This window comes from Zophobas morio, unplaced genomic scaffold, assembly GCF_036711695.1.
Source record: "Zophobas morio isolate AGI-343-1 ecotype UQ-CSIRO unplaced genomic scaffold, CSIRO_AGI_Zmor_V1 ptg000002l, whole genome shotgun sequence".
In the NCBI taxonomy this organism is placed as follows: domain Eukaryota; kingdom Metazoa; phylum Arthropoda; class Insecta; order Coleoptera; family Tenebrionidae; genus Zophobas; species Zophobas morio.
The window spans coordinates 26,269,257-26,291,699 of record NW_026972107.1 but is presented as its reverse complement, the minus strand read 5'-3'; the positions used below and the strand labels follow the sequence as shown (position 1 = coordinate 26,291,699).

Below are 22,443 nucleotides of genomic sequence, written 5' to 3'. Positions count from 1 at the left end.
ATTATTAGGCACAAGTGCAATAAAGTGATAAAAGGCAATTTTGAAATTTAATAAATTTATTTATTGTAAAGATTAATTACATATCTACTTTTACAGTTCAAAATAGTCATTCTAAGTCAGTTTCAACGCATAGTTGCAGAAAAACTTAACTGCCGTTATTTATTAAACGTTAATAACATATTAAATGCGCCATTAACTATGAATGTAAATAAACACACACACTATTGATTTATTTTTTCATTATAACCAGTAACTACATAAAGGTAAAATGAAAAATTAAGGTACATTATTAAACCATATAAGCTCAATTAAATTTTGAGATGACATGATTAATTTCATTAGTCAACAAAATTCATTAAGCAAAAGAATAAGTGGACTTTACTAAGTTGTACATGCTGATTCTAAATCTGCAATTGATTTTTATCTAGCACGTTAATTCATCTATCCTTTTTAAAATCTACTAAAGTCATCCCAATATGTGTTTTAAATTTTCATTTGAAATATTGTACAACATTCTCCATTATGGTTTAATAATTTTTTAAAATTACTTATAAAGATCATCTCAAAAAATTGATAAATCAATTTATTTTATTGATTAAATCAAAAACAGTTTACCTAATAATCCAGAAGTTTGTCGAATTTATCAATCTGCAATAAGCTTTTGAAGATTCAACCTAAAAAATTCAACTGAAACTCAATGTCTACAACAAAAATGTAAGCACTAGGTATAGTAAGAATTTTGAAATTTACAAAAACGTGTTTACAATTGTCTATAAAATTCAATAATTTCAATTCAGTTATGTAAGCAAAGTTTCTTTAAAGTTTAAATATGCGAAATGTAGATGACGAATGTCCTCCTCATTCAAAATGCATAGGTGATTTTTGATGAATTAAGTTATAATACTTATAACATTAGTTGTATATTAGGTTAAACTATGGGAGACAACGCATTTAGAAAGTAAATACTTTTTCCACAGCTCAATACAAGTTTACTTCTATGATCATCCCAGAGTAGACCTACATCAAGATAAACATCAAACGTTTAGGATTCTCGATTTTTTTTGAAGAAAGTAATTCTCTCAAAGAAAAAAATGTTTGCATCATTTAAAATAAAAAATATTAGAGGAAACAACTGTTTTACTTTTGACTGATAGGAAATTAAGGTGGATTTGAAACTATTTAGGTCCTTGTGAGGAAGAAGAAAATTAATATAAATAATAAACAGTATAGGTCCGAAAATTGAACTTTAAGGTACTCTGTAATGCAGAGGTAAAGACGATGAATTCTTTTATTTCGTAAAGACCACCTGTTGCCTATTACGTAAAAAAGAGGTAATTAATTTTGCAGCAGAAGATGAAAAGTTATATAATAAATGAAGCTTTTGCAAAAGTTTATCATACAGACAAAAATTTTGGAAATATAACAAAAAATTCTCCTAAATGTAGTCCTTTGGCAAACGATTCAGTTGTTTACATTATTCTATTGAAGTAGATTTTCGTTTTTAGAATTTCATTTGGGTTTAATTTCTTAAAGAGGGGAATAATTTTAAATAGCTACCTTTAGTTAGACAGTTAAGAAAGTAGCCGGTTTTGATCCCTGCCATTTGTCGTACTCAACTTAAAAATAAACTTCCATGTAGATACTCTCTTGAAATTTAAAGTAAGTATTTAAATTTATAGAATTATTGAAGAAATCGTTTTCAACAGGATGTAATTTATTAACAAGTTCTTCAGCTATATTAACAAAGTCTGAAATTTGTTAAAGTCATCAGGGTGATGGTAAGAACTTTAAATAAGTAGTACGTATTTTTCATTCGAAAATGATTACTTAACTTCCAAACAAAATGCGATTTGGCACCTGAGTATGTAAGAATTATATAAGCCTGTCGTTTGGCCAGTTGTAGAACATGACGATATTTAGTTCTTAAATTCATTCAGAAGAAAGTCTGATTTATTTTGTATCTACGAATTATGCATGAAACTTAAGAAATCACGTAAATTGAATAGTTTTTAAGTAGGTATACCAACATAATTTTAAGTTTATATCACCAATTTTTAGATTATAATAAGGAAATACAAATCAGTTTCCGATGACAAAAACGAGAACGACATAAGACAACCTACAAGAGATTCAAATGATATCCCTAGAAAACTCACCAACGTCTGGCGTTTTCCAAAATTGTCTCTAACCACAAAAGTCTAGTATGATATCGATATATGGTCCGATCATCATGAGAAAAGTGACTACACTACTCTGATCTAATTTGTTTGGTGCTAACCTATTCTGATCAACATAATTAAATTGTTCCAGAAACTTACATGTTCCTTGTCTCTTATGTTATCGTCATTATCAGCAAAACTATTACTTAGAATATTCAGAACAGAGATTACTATCTACTATGCTTTCAGAATTATATGTTTTAAATTACCTATAAGTACTGCAGGTTTTCTGCAATTAGATTTTTCTCGACGAATCTATCAAATTTTATCTTACAAACGTCAACACCAAATCAGTTCCAGTGATCACAAAATCAGTAGGAAAAAATATTTTCGACAAAATGTTTTCAGGCTTAAACCACGTAACTCTGTGTTTTTGTTAAACTGAAATCAAGTGCAATTGACAAAAACATTCCTAACTTCGCGTTGCACTAGCAAGTCGTTTTTCCCTTCGTTTGTTATTCACAACGGGGAATGAGGTAGACCCCTAAGAATTCAGCACTAACCAGCAGATGAAATGACGTGTTTTATGCTGCTTAGAATTTAAAGCCGTCAAAAATAACTCACTGTTCTGATGTTTAATTTTCTCTGTATTGTTTCAGCGTGTTGTGTTTTGTGCAGTGACATAACATCATCATTCTCCCGGCACAGCAGCTGGGGGCGGTGGCACCATGGCCATCCGCTATCACATCCGTGGACGATATGGCACACAAAGGTAAAGGTAATAACGTAAAAGTTCATAATTTTTCAACAGTACATGTATGTGTAGCTTAAATTCTCATATACATTACGACCGAAAATTTACAATGAACTACATTTTTAGCGGTTAGACTAGCACACCCATTTATTGTATCCCACAAAAAAATTCTGATGTGAATAAGATTGTAACAAAGTTAAAATAAATAAGGCGGGTATTTTGTACTGCAATAAAATTTTCAAACAATTATTATGGATATGTCATTGTTCAGAAAAATTATACCTAAATGTTTGTTCGAAGTTGTCAGTTTTATGTTTGAATTTTATATCAAGCCCTTCATCAGTATGAAGCACAAAACCTAGAAAAGAAAGTTTAGTTAAGTAACATCACATTGATCTTGTAGTTTTCTAAATAGTTAGCTACTAATATGTTTTTTGATACATTTATTACAACTACACAACTAACTACAAGCATGTTATATTCACAGTCAAAAAACGTGTTCTGCTTCTTGAACGGTTCTGAAAAGGAAACATCTTCAGAAAACGCTACTTTAAATATTTATTATTTTATGTAAACATGTAAAAGGAAAATATGTTTTATATTGTAGTATGAACTTGTAAGAAACCAGATAGTATTGTTGTGTCACTACTAAAATAATACTCACTAAAAAGGTAGATTAACTGTAATGCTAAATAATCAAAAGCTGATTCCTCAAAGTGGTGACAAATAAAGTAATAACGTATGGGTGTTTTAATTCGATTTACACTTGAAAGGCATTTATTCTGGTAGGTTTCTGCGTAACTTTATTTTTTCTGGTTTAAGAAAAAAAGATAAATTTGCTTAGCAACCATATTCTTTAAACTGGCATTTTTGGGTAAAATTGATCATTTTTGTTGAACAGGATTACCTATCTTAAAATACTTTGCTAAAGAGCAACGTTGCGAAATCAGTTTTTCGAACAAAGATTAAAAGTAAAGACTAAAAAAATAATTTTAAATGACAAATTAGGAACCAGAAACACTGTTGAAAATAATAGTAACAGAATAACTATAGTAATATCAATGACGACGACATCAACAATAATAATAAATTAGCTCCAAGTAAACTAGATCAGAGGGGTGATACGTGGATTAGTGATCGGTAGACAAGCAAGAATTGTGAGAGCATCGTGTAAAACAAGATCTCGTGAGTTGTAATTTTCGAAACCACAAAAAACTGCTTATTGTGAAAATTTAGAAGTATTTTAAGACTATCATCAAATAGTAAAATGCTAACCGAAATGTGTCTCATCATATCTACCAAAAATTTGATGACGTTATAAAAAATGTTGTCCGATTTCTTAATCCACTCCTATTTTTAATCTTATGAATGTGGGTTTTTGAAAAAAAATCAAAAGTGTACAACAAAACTTTACAGTTCAACTTAGAGACTATAAAATTAATTGCTCCGAAATTTTGAGTGCGTCGGTAACAACAGCGATGGCTTGTGTACGTCGCATGAACCAGTTGATTTTTAACATAATATTGAGTCAATGTTGAGTGAGAGAGATACTTTAAACAAGTCGTCAGAACTAATGATCAATATTTTTTTTTTCTCCATTGGAATACTTAGAGTTACAATTTACTCCAAAATATTTTTCACGGTGTATACTATTCTGCAGCCAATACAGCAACAATTTTCAAAAATATAACAAAATCAAAAACAAATATGTAATAGTTTTCTTTTTGAACAAATGTTTGAATTCTTGCAGAGACATAGATAATCGGTAGTTTTTTACCGTGTGATTTTTTAATTCTCTGCTCTAGTTGGACACGATGCGTATGTTAACAGTGAAATCAGACCTCTGACGTACCTACCTAAGCGACATGGCCAAGACATTAAAAAATCAGCCCATATAATTAAAAACATCGTACATTCTGTAGTAACATATTGAACGAAGGAAAATGTACATACAAATTCTCCAATTTTTGCATATATACAACACCAGTAGCAACATCATAATAAATATTTTACTTCAAGGATACATGCATAAAATGCGGCATAAAACTATCAGTCTCCCACGTTCATCATTATTTTTATAGCTTGGGCAACCGGTTGTGAGTTATCAATCAGCCGTTCAGTAGACTCGAATTTTAATACCACAAACTGAATAAAAACATTATCATAAAATTAAATGAAAATGGGGTTATGTTACCTATCACACGAACTAATGAATATTATCAAATTAAAATATTTGTAAAATTGCTCATATGTATTGAATAAAGAACACATTAAAATTCTCTCTCTCAAAGTTTAATTGTGGTAGATATTGAAATACATAGTGCCACCACTTTTTTATTTTATCGAATTTTACGCCTCTCTAGAAATAATAGAAGCGAGGCTGCGTAATAAGAATTATACCGGATGACTATTAAGTAGTGATTGAAGTAAATTTTTGTGTTGGCAATTCTGAATTATTGGTAGCAATGCTAGTATGTCAGTTCACAGTTATCAATGTCTAACAAATGTGTAGGTATGCCATCATAAAATTTTAAATACTTATTTTTCCAAACTGACAAAAATAATCACAAATATTAATAGTCACTCGGTATTTCCCATTGACGTGTACGTTGTAAAAAATGCAAAATTTAACCACAACAACAATAATTACTATACGATACTACCTAGAAACCAGACCTTTTAGAGAAAAAGATTTAAACTTTACCTTTTATATAAACTATCACTATCAAGCTTTTACAGTTCTAGAATCGTTACACTTTCCGTGTAGTTTATTATCTGCAGCAGACTTCCGCTAATATGACAAAGTAAACACGTGTGCTTTGATAAGGAGAAAATGATTTACCATCTCTAATCAAAAAGCGTGTCGTTACAATTACTCTAAACATAAATTATCTTTATCCCACAAATTCAATTGTTATTTTTCACTTAAAACGTGATATATGATTTACCATAACACGAGTAAAATAGTAACGCATTGTAAAACATTAACAAACCATAGAAAATAACTATCGACTTACTTGATTTACTACATCGCGCGGGACATAAATTTATCTCCCATCTAAAAATAGATATATAGATATCATAAAATTTGCAAAATCCAAATTATGGATACAATATTCGTTACATTCTTTTATTCAGTACGTAAAAATCATGAATAAATCCTGAAAAGAAAAAGAACAAGATCTTTTAAATTGCTATACAGTACAGAGTCCATCAGAGTCTTTTGTGAAGACGTTAGTTATTTGATGTCGTAAGTGATTTTGTTCGAGGGTGACCAATGCTTTCTCCCTGAATTGTTCGGGTGTCGCGTCCGGTACTTAAGAATATTTACGGGCTAAAGAAGCAGGTCCGGCGTCTATATGGATTGCGTTTACAGTTCGACTAAAGCAAGTTTTCCACTGACTTTGCGTTTTCAGAAAGACATTGCAAACAATAAAAACCACAAAAGTATTAGATGTATTTTTTTCTGGATAACTTTGTTTAATAAAGGCCTGGAAATTTTCCAGATAAACAACTGTTTCTAAACATTGTGTATTCTCTGGGGTTTGAAATCATAACTCAATACGTCACACAGAGTTGATAGCATTTTGTCATGACATTTACAATTAATTATTCATGAGAAAAATCTACTTTTAACTACATAGATGAAAATTACAACACTGTTGAAATAACAAAAATAAGTATAAAAACCAAAATTTACACTTTTTTACTATAATTTTTATAATGAACGACTTGCAACAATTAGTCGTAAGTTTCATCTTTACATCGAGAGAGCAGGTAAAAAAACACAGTCAAAGGCAAACATGAATTTTTGAAGATTTGTTTTTAATAGAATTTTCGTCTTGTCAGATTACCGTCAATTTGAAAGTTTGAGTTGAAAATGCCACGATCAAAAACAAACTTTCAAAAATTTATAGATATCTTTGATCATGTATTTATCACGTTCTCGGTATAAAATGCACCATCTTTATGAATTTGGGATACCCTATTCCGGTTGGTAAGAGTTGACATGGAATTGGCATTCCTTATTCAGTATATACATATGCGAAAGACCTCATTCACTGATTTTTATGATTACTGAAACATATAAAATAAATTGATGTTTAGCTGTTATTCTATTACTTGAATGTACCACCTTGAAACTTACATCATAGCACTACTCATGTGGGAACTAAAGTAATCCGTTTTTGAGCTGTAAACATTTAATAGGTAGTTTGGAACATAATTTTTTATATCACCACGTTTAAACCAAATGAACTTATATAATATACTAGCTCAGTTATTTTACATAGAATTGATATTTTTTGGAAAGTTACTTTTAACTTCTATTCGCTCGAAATAAAACTTTAAGGTGGGATCTACCATTTCTTTACTTAATTTTTCTTCACCCTACTTTTGTTTTGAAAATCTAAGTCATTATAAGTCTATTTTGCTACTAAATTATTTGAATTTGAATGCTTCAAAAGGATTTTTTCTATTAGGTATACGTATTTTAATTATTTTTTCCAGATTTTGGCAAAGTTGCTATTAAATAGTGCTTATATTTTTGACGCCACTCTCTTCCTATTCGCAAGACGCCAAGAACTTGATTCAAACAAAAACTAACAATATTTTAAACGAAATTAGAACAGCAGCTAAGGCTCCTCACTTTTTCCCGAAAAGTGTTGTACAAAATTTTCATTTTTTCTGATTCAAATTCAAAAATTTAAAAACTAAACGTGAAATGCAACAATTCCTTCAAATATTTGTTGTTATTATTCCTGTAGAGCCGATATGTGAATTCACTTAAAAATATAACGTATTTGTTCGTCACCCTATGAATCGCGGATCAGTTTCAACCACCGCCCACCAACTCTTGGTTCATACCTAACAAGGGTTTAGGACGACAGTAGAAGGTTATTTTAACTCATTGAATGCAAGTTTAAATACAACATGACCTGCATATATTTTCAGTATATTTTCTCTTAAAATTTCTTTTTTTCTCTGTATCCGTACCGCGTACGGCGCATAATAGTCCTTAGAGCCGGATTTCAACTAGTTAAAGTTACTCTTTTTCGTGGTGTCCGTACCGCGTACGGTACAATAATGTGGTTCTATTTTTTGAAAAACCAAAGAAAATTTGCCACCAACTAGGTATAATGTATAGTTATGTGCAACAGAACCTCCGAAAATGTATTTCTAATTTATCACTACAATATAAAATTGTAAATAAAAAAATGTCTTTCTAACTTATATTCATTCGGCAGTAGCACGAATTTCTACAATAGAAAAAGACAAAGTCAAAGACAATACATATAACGTCCTTAGAATTCTATGAACGGGTTAGTATTGTTATTATCACAAAATTTTATTAGAAAAGTGTCATTCGAAACATGCAGCATACGAGTAGTATTATGCATGTGTGGTTTACCCTTCTTTTTAAAACTCTCTAAAGACGAAATCTACAAAATATTTTGCGAACACTTTTTTGCCGCTTTTTGAAAACCATACTTTTTGATGATCATTGTTTACTGTAATATTTTGCGTTTGTTCAAAATTACTTTTACAATAAATCGTTTTATACGTCAAAAATTGGTTGGTTCCCTAAGAAAAACGCGTCTGGAACCCAATCTGTGAATTCATTGGTCATAAAAATTGATTGTGAGGGAGAGTGTTAAAATTGTATTAGCAATAGAGTTGTGGCGAGACTTTAGCGTCCATGGAGTGTCGTAAATAATTGCGTTTTCGAAGTGAGTCGGGCTTCGTAAGAACAGTAATAACATAAATAACAAAGAAAATGTGTTGGTGGAGATAACGTTAAAATGCATGAATCTCTTCCTTTTCTCCCGTCTCTCGCAATATATGCCTACGTCCACTCGGGCATCAGCGGCGGCTACAGAAAATAAAAAGAAAGCTTCTACAAAGGTTATCATAAAGAACTTTCTCAGTTCAATCGATATTCTGTTTCAAGATGAAAATTTCACAGTTGAGTTGCTGGCCGATGATCCAGCCGAGCTCACCCTCTTTAAATTTGGTTTCATTTGGTAAAATCACGAAAACATTACGAGTACTCTTCACTGGGACGGATCGGGATCATGCAGAAATTTTCTCAACAATCGACGAGATCACGTTTTTTCAAAGAGAGAAAAGAACTAGCAAGCTAATAAATCAGAGCCCCGCGGAAGCTCCAAAACTAACAATAATAAATATCAATGAGACATAAAGAAGCAGTGGCGGTGACAAGTGAGACTTCCTATGATAATACACCCAGTGAGGGGTGTCTTTGTGTTGGAAAGCGACTTCTGCTCTCTGAATGGGGACGTGAGACGTTGGCCCACCCCTGCAAGATACGTAGAAATCCTTCATGCGTGTTCTGGATATATAAAAATCGAGGACTGTTCACCTTTCACTACCAGATTCCATTTGTCACGTGGAGATGCGAATAAAAGCCTTTTGTGCCGCCGAAAGACTGATTTTACTGATTTATGGGGTTTTGTTGGAGCTTCTTTATATTTATGTGGAATTTTTATCATCACACAAAAGTTAAAATCGCACAGATCGGCCATCGCGCCAAATGGAAACTCCACATCTTCGAATTGAATTTTTCCGACTTTTCGCCAAACTCCACAAATTGAATCGTCAAATAAGCTCTTGTCGGCTCTATGAAAGGCATAACAAATTGTGATTAGAGCTTTTATACTTTTGTTGAGCAGTGGTAAGCTTGTGTTAGTTACGGCCTCGGTTGTGGGGTGTCTTTACCCACTGCACTGTGAGCTTTTCAAACTATGCTATTCCACCAACTCTAAACGCTTGGATCGATATACGTTAATTAGAAATTGCACTAAATCATTTTCTAATCTATTTTCACGGCTGGAGAGTATGGTTAACCATTATGGAGAGAATTTAAACAAAGATTTAAAAGAATCTCTTTGTTGTAGAGAAATTCGAGATAATTGTTATAGTTAATGACATAATTAATTAACATTTTCTGGAAATATTGACGGTATTAAAAGAAAATATCCTTTGAGGCAATGGAAAAACTAAATAACAAACCAAATTAACAACAAACTTGAATTATGTACGTATTATAAGTATACGTGGTAGAAAAACGCTTAAAACTTCTATCAAATGACTGCTTGATTTCGTTGCTATATTGTTTTTAATTTATTAAAAAAATTCTCTGGATATCTATATGTTTCAGTTGTGTGGTGAATAATAACTATAATTCCATTAATCATCTCCTACTTACCTTTACTTAAAAAATAAAAATACTTTGTGACCAGAAATTCTACATTGATCAAAAACTTTGTGTTTATTTGCTATCGTCGTCAAATCATATTTTGTGAGGACGATGAAGCTCACCAAAATTGTATTCATAAATTGTGTGTTTAATAGTTAATCTTCAAAATAGAATTTAGTACATAACTTTTGTTTATGTTATCACTCAACCTAGCTGCCGGAAATTTGATGTTTGCACTGCTATACAAATACTTTCAAAATAATAAATATCACTGTTCTCCGCGAATTAGTTGAAGTTATAAATTCTGACATATGTTTATGAGGTTGTCGAACTCTGTGGTAAAATATTTTTAAACTCCAAAAGTGAGGTAGAAAGTTAAATTTTTCACACCGTATAAATAATTGCTCTGAACTGGCATCTAGGCACCACATCAAAACATAAGGTTTATTTAGAAAATTAAGTAGTTCAGATTAATTACATAACAGGCTATTGTGTGTGAATAACCAACAGAATTCACGCTACTGTAAATCTCTAGTAAGTAATACAAATGAAACAAACGTGATTATCTATCGGGAAACGAATCTCACTTTGATTGTTGAAAATCCTTCAAAAGTATGTATATTGTGTACTGTACATACATACAGCAACAATTTAAAAAAAAATCCGTATTTTGCTATCTTTTACAAAAATGGTTTACATACATAAATAATCCGAACTACGTTTTTACTGCAAGCTGGTTTTTACATAATTGTGAAATAGACGCATATTTCTATAAATAGTGCCCTAAATGGTATTTTGACACAGAAAGCTTCTTTGACAATATAGATCTGTACCAGAAGCATCAATAATACTTAATAATCAATGCTTTTTACAGCTACGAACTAAGAAACTGGCAGATATTTCCATACAACTTTTTTTGCAGTTTTATTACATAAAACTTATTATTGTACTACAAAATGTAGTGGGAGCTCGTAGGTGTAAATTAAGAAAAGGGCCACAATCAAAATAAATCATAAAATTCATACTTATTCATAGTGTTACTTACGAGTATTATGTAGGTATAAGTTTTTATTAAACCTTTGTTTATTACGTTGGGAACACCACAACGATATGAATCATCAAAGTGTTCGAACACAGCCAAATTCATTTTCTTATATTTTTATATTTTAGTTTAACATTCTTTAAACATGAAGTGGATGTAATAATCTTAAAAGTGTCTTCTATGCACTTTTTAAATAACACACAGAAAACAGTGAAACACATTTTCTTCATCACAGTAAGTAATAAATGAATCACTTATTTATACAGGTACTCTTTTACTCTTTGCATTTCCAATTTCTACGATTTATCTATAGTTTTGATTTCACATACTCTATTTTGGCAGTTTATAACAGCAATTTTATTGCTAATTTAGTATTGTATTTCTTCCAATAATAAATATAAAGGTTATATTTTCTGGACGTCTTTGTTTACCTACTCAGTCTGCTTGTGTGTTGAATATTACACCTTAGGTAACATGTACCCAACATTCAACACACAACGCACCTAAACATTTTGTATTTTATACCTTGATTTTTATTCATAAATAAATAAAACTGTCCATAAAAATTTAACATATCAGAAAAATTAAATTATGCCCTAACTTTGGAGCGTGGCTACACGTGCTATTGTGTCCTACACCATGAGAAACCTTCAAAAAATTTGTAAATACTCGTCTCTTTAATAATAATTAAACAAAAAGTCCTGCAACAATACTTATATTTAAAAATGCTTACATGGAAATTTATATTTTGAGAAAAGATAGGTAGAATAAATACCGTGTCTGTAATTAAATTCACAAATTGTGAGTGAAGACTGAAGAGTTGCTTAATATTTTACCAACAATTTCATCAATTTTTAATTTATTAATTCTGCTATTCTTAGTAGAATAGTCGTATGTAACATAAATCGATTCACACATTTACTTTCTTTAAAATTCTTACTTACCATTGGTACCAATTAATAATAAATGTATTATACCTACTCCTATTTAGTAAAAAAATGAAAAATTTTTTTGTAATCTTTTGTATCTTAACTTTACGTGTAAAATTAAAAATAAAGATACATTTTTAAACCACAGCTCAAACAATATATATATATTACGCTGCACATTTACTTAACGATGTTTTTAAGAAGGGCGTCATCAATTTTTATGGTAATCTTAAAATAAAAACATATGTAGTTAAACACTAATCAAAATACTTTATCTTAATCGGTATAGACAGCGCCAGTTAATTTTTGGAAAAAAATATTACGCCTACTATTTATCATATTGAACAATTTAAATCATGCATAATGAACAATTACCTTCCTTGTTAGCCACATCTACATAAGAAGGATAACATTAGTTTGTCTCATAAAACACTCGTACGAGGAAATCTGTTCACCTTATTAAAAGTCGAAATTTTTATGTCGCTATACTTCGGGTTCAGTAGATACATATAAACTGATATTTAGAGACCAATTTAGTTCGATACAAGTCGAAGTATCGTTAACGTTATTTAGAACTGATGGATTCACCACTGACTAATTTTCAAAGTACCAAGTAAATAAATATGAAAAACTTTATCTTTTTAATAATACAAACATAAGATGTAATATTGTTAGTTACCACTCTTTTTAATAATAGTATTTTTTTCAACATTTCAGGTTATGTGTTTTATTGTTCCCGTTCATTCCATCACATTTATTAACAGAAGATTTTTTCTGTTTTTGTTCTATGTTGCAACAATAATTTTGGAATAGATATTACAACTTAAAGGTATTTCCTTTAATGCAAATATTGTCGCCTAAACTTGATAAATGTTTTTGTGACAAATAAATTTTGTTGCTTTAATAAATACTAATAAATAATTTACTTCAACTCAACTTGTTCTTAATATTCAACTAATCATAATCTAATGTTCTAAATCGAACATTTGTCGTGACTCTGAATATACTGTTATTAAATGTGTTGTTTGAAACAGTGAAAACAATTTAACAATTTACAAAAATACAACAAAATTGTTAAATTTATCAGTTGCCTGATAGCTACTACTCAACAAAATTTTTAAAAGTATACTACATCTAATGCCACATTGACAGCTCATTAATTAGCAATTAATAGATTCCTAAAAACCGTAAGACTTTGGGTATATACAGATCTGAAAACTGACAGTGACACTGCAATAACGCACTGTATATTTAAGTATTCTCTTTCTTAAGTATTCTGTTTCTTTCCTGATTTTCTAAATTTGATAAAATTTGGAGCGTTGTCCGCAATTTTTTATTAGCTTGACTTATGTACATATATTATAACATGTTGAAGACTACTAACAAATCATTATTAAACAAATACTTGTCCAGTGAGAATTTGGGCTCAATTTTGTTTACTTTTTACTGAGTTTAAAATGACCTAAAAATACAATAACTTACAGATAATTAAAATAACAATATACCTACATCCAGTGGGGTTACTAATTACGTTGGTGATTTTGAAAAATAAACCTTTGGAACTACCACTCTAGCATCGCCATGCTCAAACCGAAATAAATAAATTGAGAACCATGATGCTTTAAAATAACGTGTCCCTTAAAAGCTTAAGTAAAACTGCTATAACACATATATAACATTTAATCAGTGGGGTATCAAAAGCCTTGGATCCCATATATCAGTTTGTATCTTGAGCAGGTTCTCTGGTGCTCCCAAACTTCGACGTTGGCGGAATGAACATGTCCGGTTGTAAACGCATGGGATATCGTCGGACACGGTCCGGGATTAGTCCATTCATCCCACATTTACCGATGTTTGTCAGCTCCACTGCTGTGTAACAGTTCCGAACCTATTATAATGTTTGCTCAGTATTTGTATTTATTAGTATCGACAGAGGGTCAGCAACGTAGGGGAGCGGCGAGCACTTGAACGTTTTTTATGCAAATGTTCCATGATTTTTCGCCGCTTTCCTCGTAGAAATTAAATCTATTAAATAAAACGTAACGTTGCGAGTTTCGTCCCGCATACCAGAATTTGATTAAAATTCACATCAGAATAAGAGTTTGTCGTCCTCCAGTTTTATCAGAGAAATGGGTGATTGACGTTTTTAGGAGAATTTCCCCGTTTCCCGTGATTTCTTCAGGAATTCCCTCACACTTGTCAGTTCCTTTACTTCTCCAACGACAGATGAACAACTCACTAGTCCTCGCACGTATCCCTGAATAAATTGCGAAAAATCCCCCGAGAAACTTTGATGCGGAAAACCGCGCTGACAACACTTACACTTGTGTTTTTTGCAACCAGTTTCTTTTTTACAGGTAATCAAGATGTTGTAATCATCTTGAAGTGTTAGATTGTGTCTAGGGGTGTAAGTAACGAGGACCCCTGCAACGGGCGCCGGCGGCACAGCTAAAACATATCGATATTGAAGGGTGTGTGGTGCATGCTATAGCTGTACAATAGGTACAAAATTTAAAACTTTTAGAAAAAAATAGTATTTGTTTTTAGTACATACATTTTAGTAAACTTGAATACCCACAGTCCTTTTTAATGGTGCACTGAAATAATAATAAATATTTAAATATAAAGTATTTACGGAATAATCGCCAAACACCAAAAACTACTACGTTTAAAGGTAACCGAGCAAGTATATCTGAACCAGACACAAGCTGTGATAATTTAAACAGGTAAAGTTTTTGCTCGTAACATATAAGTTGTAAGTATGCTATATATAAGTAAATAGAGTCATAAACCACATCAAAATTTAACTATTTCCTGAATAAATTATTTTAATGCCCTCATTAAACTTGGTACATCTATCAAATTTCAGTTTATGTGAATAAGAGCATTGAGTAAAGATTATGTGCAAGATTAATATAATGAAAATAAGGCATTCTGACGTTCACAAATTTTTGAAATGTTCTTATGTAATCTTGCGATCAGATCCAAATTTGTTTCTAATGTGATGAAGATCCAACAGTCAAATCAAGTGGAAAACATTTCAAATGTTCGTTAAAATAAAGACGTCTTTTTTTTAATTAGTACTTAAATAAGTAAAAAGTTAGTTAGTATACTAAGTTACAGTCTTAAATTCCTCTTTGAGACGCGCTGTGCATCTAACAAAAATATTCAATTTTAAAGAAATTTGACATATTCAACCAATTAATTTGCTACTTTTTTTTAAATTATTTTATTTTTGTAAATGTATTGTATGTATTTTCTGTATGTATCTGAATTAGCACATTAAAAATCAGCAACTAAAGAAAATTAAATATTACATTTTTTTGTAAATTGCATCTTTACAGACACCTGTAAAAGTATTTTGTTTTCATTACATTTGTATTTTTTTGTAAAATTCAAACGTAAGTGTAACCTAATCATTAATTTTATATGTAAAATAATAATAATAATAAATTTGTTATGAAAAAATGAAACTTTAAGCCAAAATATAACTTATAAAACAACTAGTACAAATAGTACAATTTTTTTATTTTAATTTTTATTTCTTTCTCTTTTTCTACTTAACATGGAGCAAGTTTCTCTTCCTTGATCGTTTATATCTCATTTTTTTCAATGTAACGATTTCCTTTTTTACGACCTCGCTAACGCTCGGCCTGGTAAACTCATTCGTATTCGCAAACACAATTTAGATGAACCAGCTTTAAACTAGTCATAAGGTAACTTTTAATAGCCTGAAATAAAATAACACATTAAGGATTTTTGTGGTAAGAAATACTAAAATCACCAAAATTTTACAAAAACACTGAAAACAACCAAAAAGTAAATATTCTGGTAGGTGTTTGCATTTTTCATTATTATTTTAAAACTCTGAATAGCTTGACGGAGATGTATATGTATTGTACTGGCCATCCATTTAAAGTTTTAACATGTCACAATTTTTTTAGTTCTAAAATATCAGTAGTAATGAATATTGAAAAAAAAATTTGCCAAGTTTGATGGTCAGTTCTTCTTCCATTGTTATTTAATTCTTAATAGTTTCGAAATTTTAAAAGAACAATATCTAAATTACTTATACTTAACTTACTTGAAAATATCATCCATTCCTAGAGTTGTTTTTTATATTCAAACCACTTTCGATTCAATGTCGACGAAACTTTATCACTGAATGCTTACATGTAACTTACTAAATCCTCTACACTCCCTACAACATGACATCACCCACGCACTCTTTTTCACAACAGTGTTGTATGTGTCCTATCGATATGTTTTGGTGTTGTAAAGTCGTTGTGATATTGGTTCTGTTGTATGTGTCCTCGTCCTGTGCAAGGTAGTCAATTGACGAGATCATTCTTAGCTTGTTTCTCACACCGTATGATGTGCACAGTAAAGTGCAATTTTGTTTGTGTAGTAAAGCAAAAATTAATATCAAATAGTGTCTAATCGGACTCTAACTCTGGCACGACTGTGGGCAGGTCATAGCGGTGTGAACCAGCTAGGGGGGGTGTTCGTCAGCGGGCGACCCTTGCCGGATTCCACCAGGCAGAAGATCGTCGAACTTGCTCATTCCGGAGCCCGGCCCTGTGACATCTCGAGGATACTGCAGGTCTCCAATGGATGCGTCTCCAAAATACTTGGCAGGTAACTGCATTGTCTTTGTTTGAGGTTGGGAAAAAATGGTTCACTGTGATTAGAAAAAATTTTAAAATTCTGTAAACACATTAACCATTTGTTTCCTCAACCAAGCATAAAAACACTAGTTACCACAATATAAAGAACTGTCACAAATCACAAAATTTGGAAAGATCTTATGAGAGTTTCTTCTATTAAGTATTTAGAAAAAAAAATGGGTTTTTAGGTCTATTTGATTCTCTCTTTAGGAACTTCCATAAAACTTGAAACGAGTGTAAATAACGTCTTCACTTTAGCATGTGTTATTAGTTGGTTAAGTTTTACGTTGTGGTAGCTCAAAATTTGCGAAGTACATACGTTCAAAATAATCTACAAATTTAAATAGTTCTGGAAAGAACTAGATTGTAAAAATTAGTATAATTAGTATAATATTTTTTATCCTACACTGTCAAAAGGCAATAAAGTTATCACTACTCAAAATGTTTTAGCAATTTTTAATACGACTATTAGTGTTAAGAGACGTTGAATTACGAAGCCTAGAAGAATATTCTATCACACCTCCAGTTTATCTCACCTCAATCGTCGAAGCTACGCAAACGAAGGAAGAGACTTTTCTGAGAGCTATCTTTACGAAATTTCTAAAAACTTTTACAGAGACAGATCAAGACTTCTTGGGGACGATGTTATGTAAGCTAAATAAAAAGAAGATCTAGAGAAACACAAATAATAAAGTCATAACACATTTAAACAACCTGCACACATATTCACCATACTTAATCAAAAACTAAAACAAATTGTAGAGACAATACTTTTAATATATTTAAATATTACAACTGAAACATATTACTCCTAAATTCATAGAAAAATAACGACTGAGCACTGTTGTAAATTTTTAAAATAAAACTTCTTCAATTACGAGCACGTAGTGAACTTTCAGAGTATTTGAAAAGATCAGTAGACACCTCAAGCGTACCATATATTGCACTGTTTAAAATGTAGATATTATCTTTTATCTTCTTTAGTTAAAGACGTGAATATTGTTTTGTTTTCACTTCCCGACCGTAAGCGCAACCACTGGCGAACGGCTGCCAGTTTCATAACTCCTACAATATGAAAAAGTAGGTCGCTCGTTTCCGTCTGTCTGCCCTCCGTCGTCTGTTAGCGATTTTATTAGATAAGTAATCTCCAAAACTAGTGGGAAAGTATATGTCTATACACGTGAATTGTTGATTTACTCCTTTCATAAATTTGATGACATCTCAGAATTTTGGTATGTTAATCCTATTTAAATTGTGTAAAATAATGCATCTGTGAATTATTAATCCATATCTATTTTTAACCTCCTGTATGTAGGTTTTTGGGAAAAAAATCAAAATATTGTAATTTATGTTAGATATTATTAAATCGATTGAGCTGAAATTTTGTACTCATTTTAAGGTTGTCGTGAACTTGATAATCAGAATTAACCTGTTCGTACCTTCCACAAACTTAATGACGTCATCTTAACATTTGTTTATGTCAATCTTACTTGAAAATTATTGAGTGACATGATCGTTTATATTTATTTATTCCTTTCTGTTCAATGCCGGTCATTTCCAGGTCAGTGGTGGGTCTTAAAATATCAGTTTGCAAGCAGCTGGTAATCAAAAATAAATATGTTACAAAAAAAACGTACGATCTACAATTATTTTCACTAAACAATAATGATGTTCTACGAGTTAAACGTGAAAAATGATTGATATAAACACAAACCAGCAAGGGTAATTACTAATAAGTAAAGAAGGTGATAGTGTTAACAGTAATTTACAATAAGCCATTTCACAACTTGATATATAATAGAAAGGTGCTGTAATAACAATATTCGTGGGTGTTTTAAGTTCAATTACAAAATGCCAACACTTGAACAGAGAAGAAGGCCTTAAGACAAAACGTTAATAATACGATCAAAAATCTGCTATTCGATATACACTTCAGTCGTTTCACTGTTAAATTAAAATAATTCAGGGATTTTTAGTAGTACATTTTATTCTTTCATCCTCAAATCATACTAGATTTTTAACATGCAGTTCTAAGAATTTATTTTCCTGTTTTGCCATCTCGTCCAGAAGCTTTCCGGTTGCGTGTAGGTATATTTCTTAAAATTACAATATTGTAATTTCTCCTAGGCTCTACGGAACTGAAATATTTGGCTTCGGCACAGACAGAATTCCACTTTTTTCGGTGATATTCTATTAAATCTAGGAAGACTTCATTCCTGGAAGAGTACTCATCCAAATCTCTAATGTCGCGTAATACGTCTTCTTCAGTTTCCCAAACTGATGGAACAAAACCACGGTTTAGACCAGGCATTGCTGTAACAAAGCAAAATGTTACTGTTTTTGTTATGATAACAAAAATATGTATTTTGAATATAGGAGACACAGAAAATAAGAATTTAAACAAATGATTTTAGATCAATTATACTGTTTTTGTTCTTCCACACTAACACAATTTTTAAAGTTCGCAGCTATTAAGGCAAAAAAGTGTATATTTTCTTCTGTTTTCTGTCATCTAAGCGTGACACATTTACGGATGTTAATTATTATCAGTTACTATTAGTTACTAGAAAACTATTAACGACCACTTTGGTTAATCTACTAACATTATCTGATCCACAAAATTTGTATTTAACATTTCCGATAAAAATTAGCTCTCTATCTATCTTGCACGACGTGCGCTGATCCACAGCCTACCCTAAATAAAAATGTTGTGGATCACATGATATGTGGTTATATGCAGACAAATATAAATATTAGTTTTTTCGGTTATGATATATATTAAGGTCCACATAAATGACCTCGTTTCATGAATTAATTACTCTGTAGACTACGTGAACTGAAACTAGTTAAAACAAAGCAAGCAAAGAATTTGTTAAACAAAGTTATAAACAAATTAAAAATATCACAAAGTAGATGTTAAAAGACGAAATGTAAGAATAATTATATTAAATCAAGCTGAATTAAAAAAAAAATACAATCTAAAACATTAACCCATAGTGTTATTTGATATGTACTTACTCGCAAATGTTACACACCTGATATAAACTTTTAAAATCTATTACTCGTCTAACGATAAATTTTTGCTACTATTGATTCAGCGTTTACTAGGTAAAAACTTATCACAGAAGTGTACAGAAGAAAGCGAAATATTGAAAAACAACTTCAAGGTTTTATACAGTCTTTTACATCTCCCTTACACGCAGTATTAAGTTTCAAGTATGCCAAATAAAACTAGTTGCATATCTAATATTTCTCCCACGTTTTGTTACATTGATTAATGATACCTATTTCTCAGCATATCACTGTTTATGTAGCGGTGTAACAATAAAATGACAACATATAACACAAAAAAATTTAGACATAAAAGAATTTAAAAAATTGAAACAAAAATAATGGTGGTTTTAAATGAAACATATACAAATATACTAAACAAAAATCTAATATTTAAAATTATATTTATATAGTCCTACAGTTTAAAATATTACAAATAATTCCCCATTTTCTTCCGCATTTTCTCTTGTAAAAATTATTAGAAATCTTTACTCAGAATTGAAAAAACCACAACTTTCAAGTAGCTTGAATATACATTATATTAATGTAACACTTTTTTTAAAGCTGATGAATTTTGTATTATTATATTGAACTCCGTTTTATAACATGATGTGATCGTGATTCTGACTTAAGAGGAAAACCTGAGGAGAATTCTGGTCCAAGGACGCAACTGAGCTTCTGAAAATGAAGGTTTGGAACAACCGTATCTATTTGACAGAAGAAAAGGTTCTCCAAATCTCAATACATATATTCCCCCTTTTAATGTAACCTCGTTAAATTCCGTAAACAGATATAATCAGAAAATTTCAAACCAAAAATGATTATTATTCAGTTTTGTTCCACCTTTTTTGACGCACTTTAAAATTTTGAAAATTCTGCTGCAAATACAAGTGCTGTTTTGCATGACATAAGATTTTACTAACTTCTGAATATAATTCAATGATTTAAAGTAAAAAGTTCATCAAAAGAACAAAATAAATTCTTGATTTTAACTTGAATTTTCAGCGAGCAATAGAAAATAATTCATGTAAGTTTTAATTCATCTAAAAGTTATGTTGCTTAATTCATTCAATAAATTCATAAAATAACGAAGGCGTATTTAATGTTTTATGAGAAGTATGCACCCTATTTTTATTCCATTTTTTAAAAAGAGAATTTATTTTCTGAATATTACAAATTAGCTAATCAACGTATACTTAAATAAAGTTTTTTTAGATCCTTACCTAAATGCAATATCATTAACATAACTTTTTGTTCATTTTAATCACACTTCAAACCAGATATCAGATGGTTAAAAGTACAGATTTCTTATTTTATGTCTTTGTTCATCATAATATTTGTTTGATAGCGCATATCCTTGACCCGACGTCTAAAACATTTTTTTGCTTATACTGGTCTGTATTTGTTTGCTTCCGTGTTTTATTTCTTGTCAAGTTTAGATTTCATATAAGCGGGCGTGAAACAATGGAATATAACAAGACTGTTATGACATAAAAATTCTAATGTAGCATGAAAACAAAAAGTTGGGTCGATTTTATAGTTTAGTATACAATAAACCCGAGATTCCTTTTTTGCCTACTGCATCATATTGTGCAGACGTATTTTTACTTCGAAAAATTTTCTTTCCATAAAAGATAGTCTGAGCAGATGTATAGTAACGGGTAACCTTTCCTTATGTTCTACAACGCACTCGCCGATCTTGTAGTGTTAATATTCTACAAATTGTTATTAACATATACCGCGAACCTCAACAAAAATTGTACACTTTTAACAAAAATCAGTTAGTTTTATTTCAGGTATGTATGTGTCTAAAGCTCTTTGGCCTCTTCCCTCAGGTACTACGAGACTGGCTCCATCCGACCTCGAGCCATCGGTGGTTCGAAACCTCGAGTAGCAACTGCAGAAGTCGTCTCGAAAATTTCCTCGTACAAACGTGAGTGTCCTTCGATATTTGCCTGGGAGATCAGAGATCGACTGCTGCAAGAGGGTGTCTGTACCAACGACAACATACCGAGCGTAAGTAATGTACCCTGACAACTGTAGTAGTGGTGATGTTATGGTTGCTGACGTGGAAACGGAGACATGCATGAGAACTCGACAACCACCAAGATGTGACAAGAGATATGTTGTAATTAAAAAGTTTAATATGCGAGCTAATTATTAAGAAGGTGGCTGTATCTGGCGCAGCTCTTAAAAAATTACTTAATTACTGTACTAATGAGTTTTGTATAATGTCATTTAATAATGCTACTTACCATGTCACCATAAAGTTGCTTCAAACAAACTAACACTAATTATTTTCGTTTGCAAATATGGTTTTCCACTTGCGGTAGACCTAATAAATAAATGAATTTAAGCTCTTTCGAAGTAGGTAACGCCTTAATTAAGCTGAATAATTATTACGAACATCTTGGCAGAAACACATCTAGCAACATTTAAAAATTGTTGAACAACTTAATAACATAAGTATACCAGTGTGAGTTGCGAACATAATTTGAGTAAGATTTATGAGCTACAATAACTTTTGTAAATGTAGATGTTATGTGCCAACTCGTCGCCGGATACTGGGCATTTTAACCTCTTGACCGACTCTCTACTTTTAATAGGTCTTCCGTTTCCGTC

General features: G+C 31.0%; 1 protein-coding gene across 3 annotated transcripts in view; it reads left to right on the top strand.

Moving 5' to 3' along the window:
- LOC135131939 (paired box protein Pax-6-like) overlaps nt 1–22,443 on the top strand; it is an 84,719-nt gene that overhangs the window by 8,905 nt on the left and 53,371 nt on the right. Inside the window, exons 1-3 of one of the 3 annotated variants that reach the window (XM_064059820.1) lie at nt 2,825–2,931; nt 16,576–16,741; nt 21,657–21,837. In XM_064059820.1, the coding sequence (XP_063915890.1) occupies nt 2,919–2,931; nt 16,576–16,741; nt 21,657–21,837 (360 nt within the window). In that variant the 5' untranslated portion in view covers nt 2,825–2,918. Of the gene's footprint in view, nt 1–2,818; nt 2,932–16,575; nt 16,742–21,635; nt 21,838–22,443 lie in introns of those variants that run through there. The other 2 variants (XM_064059812.1, XM_064059829.1) reach the window with 2 other exon arrangements.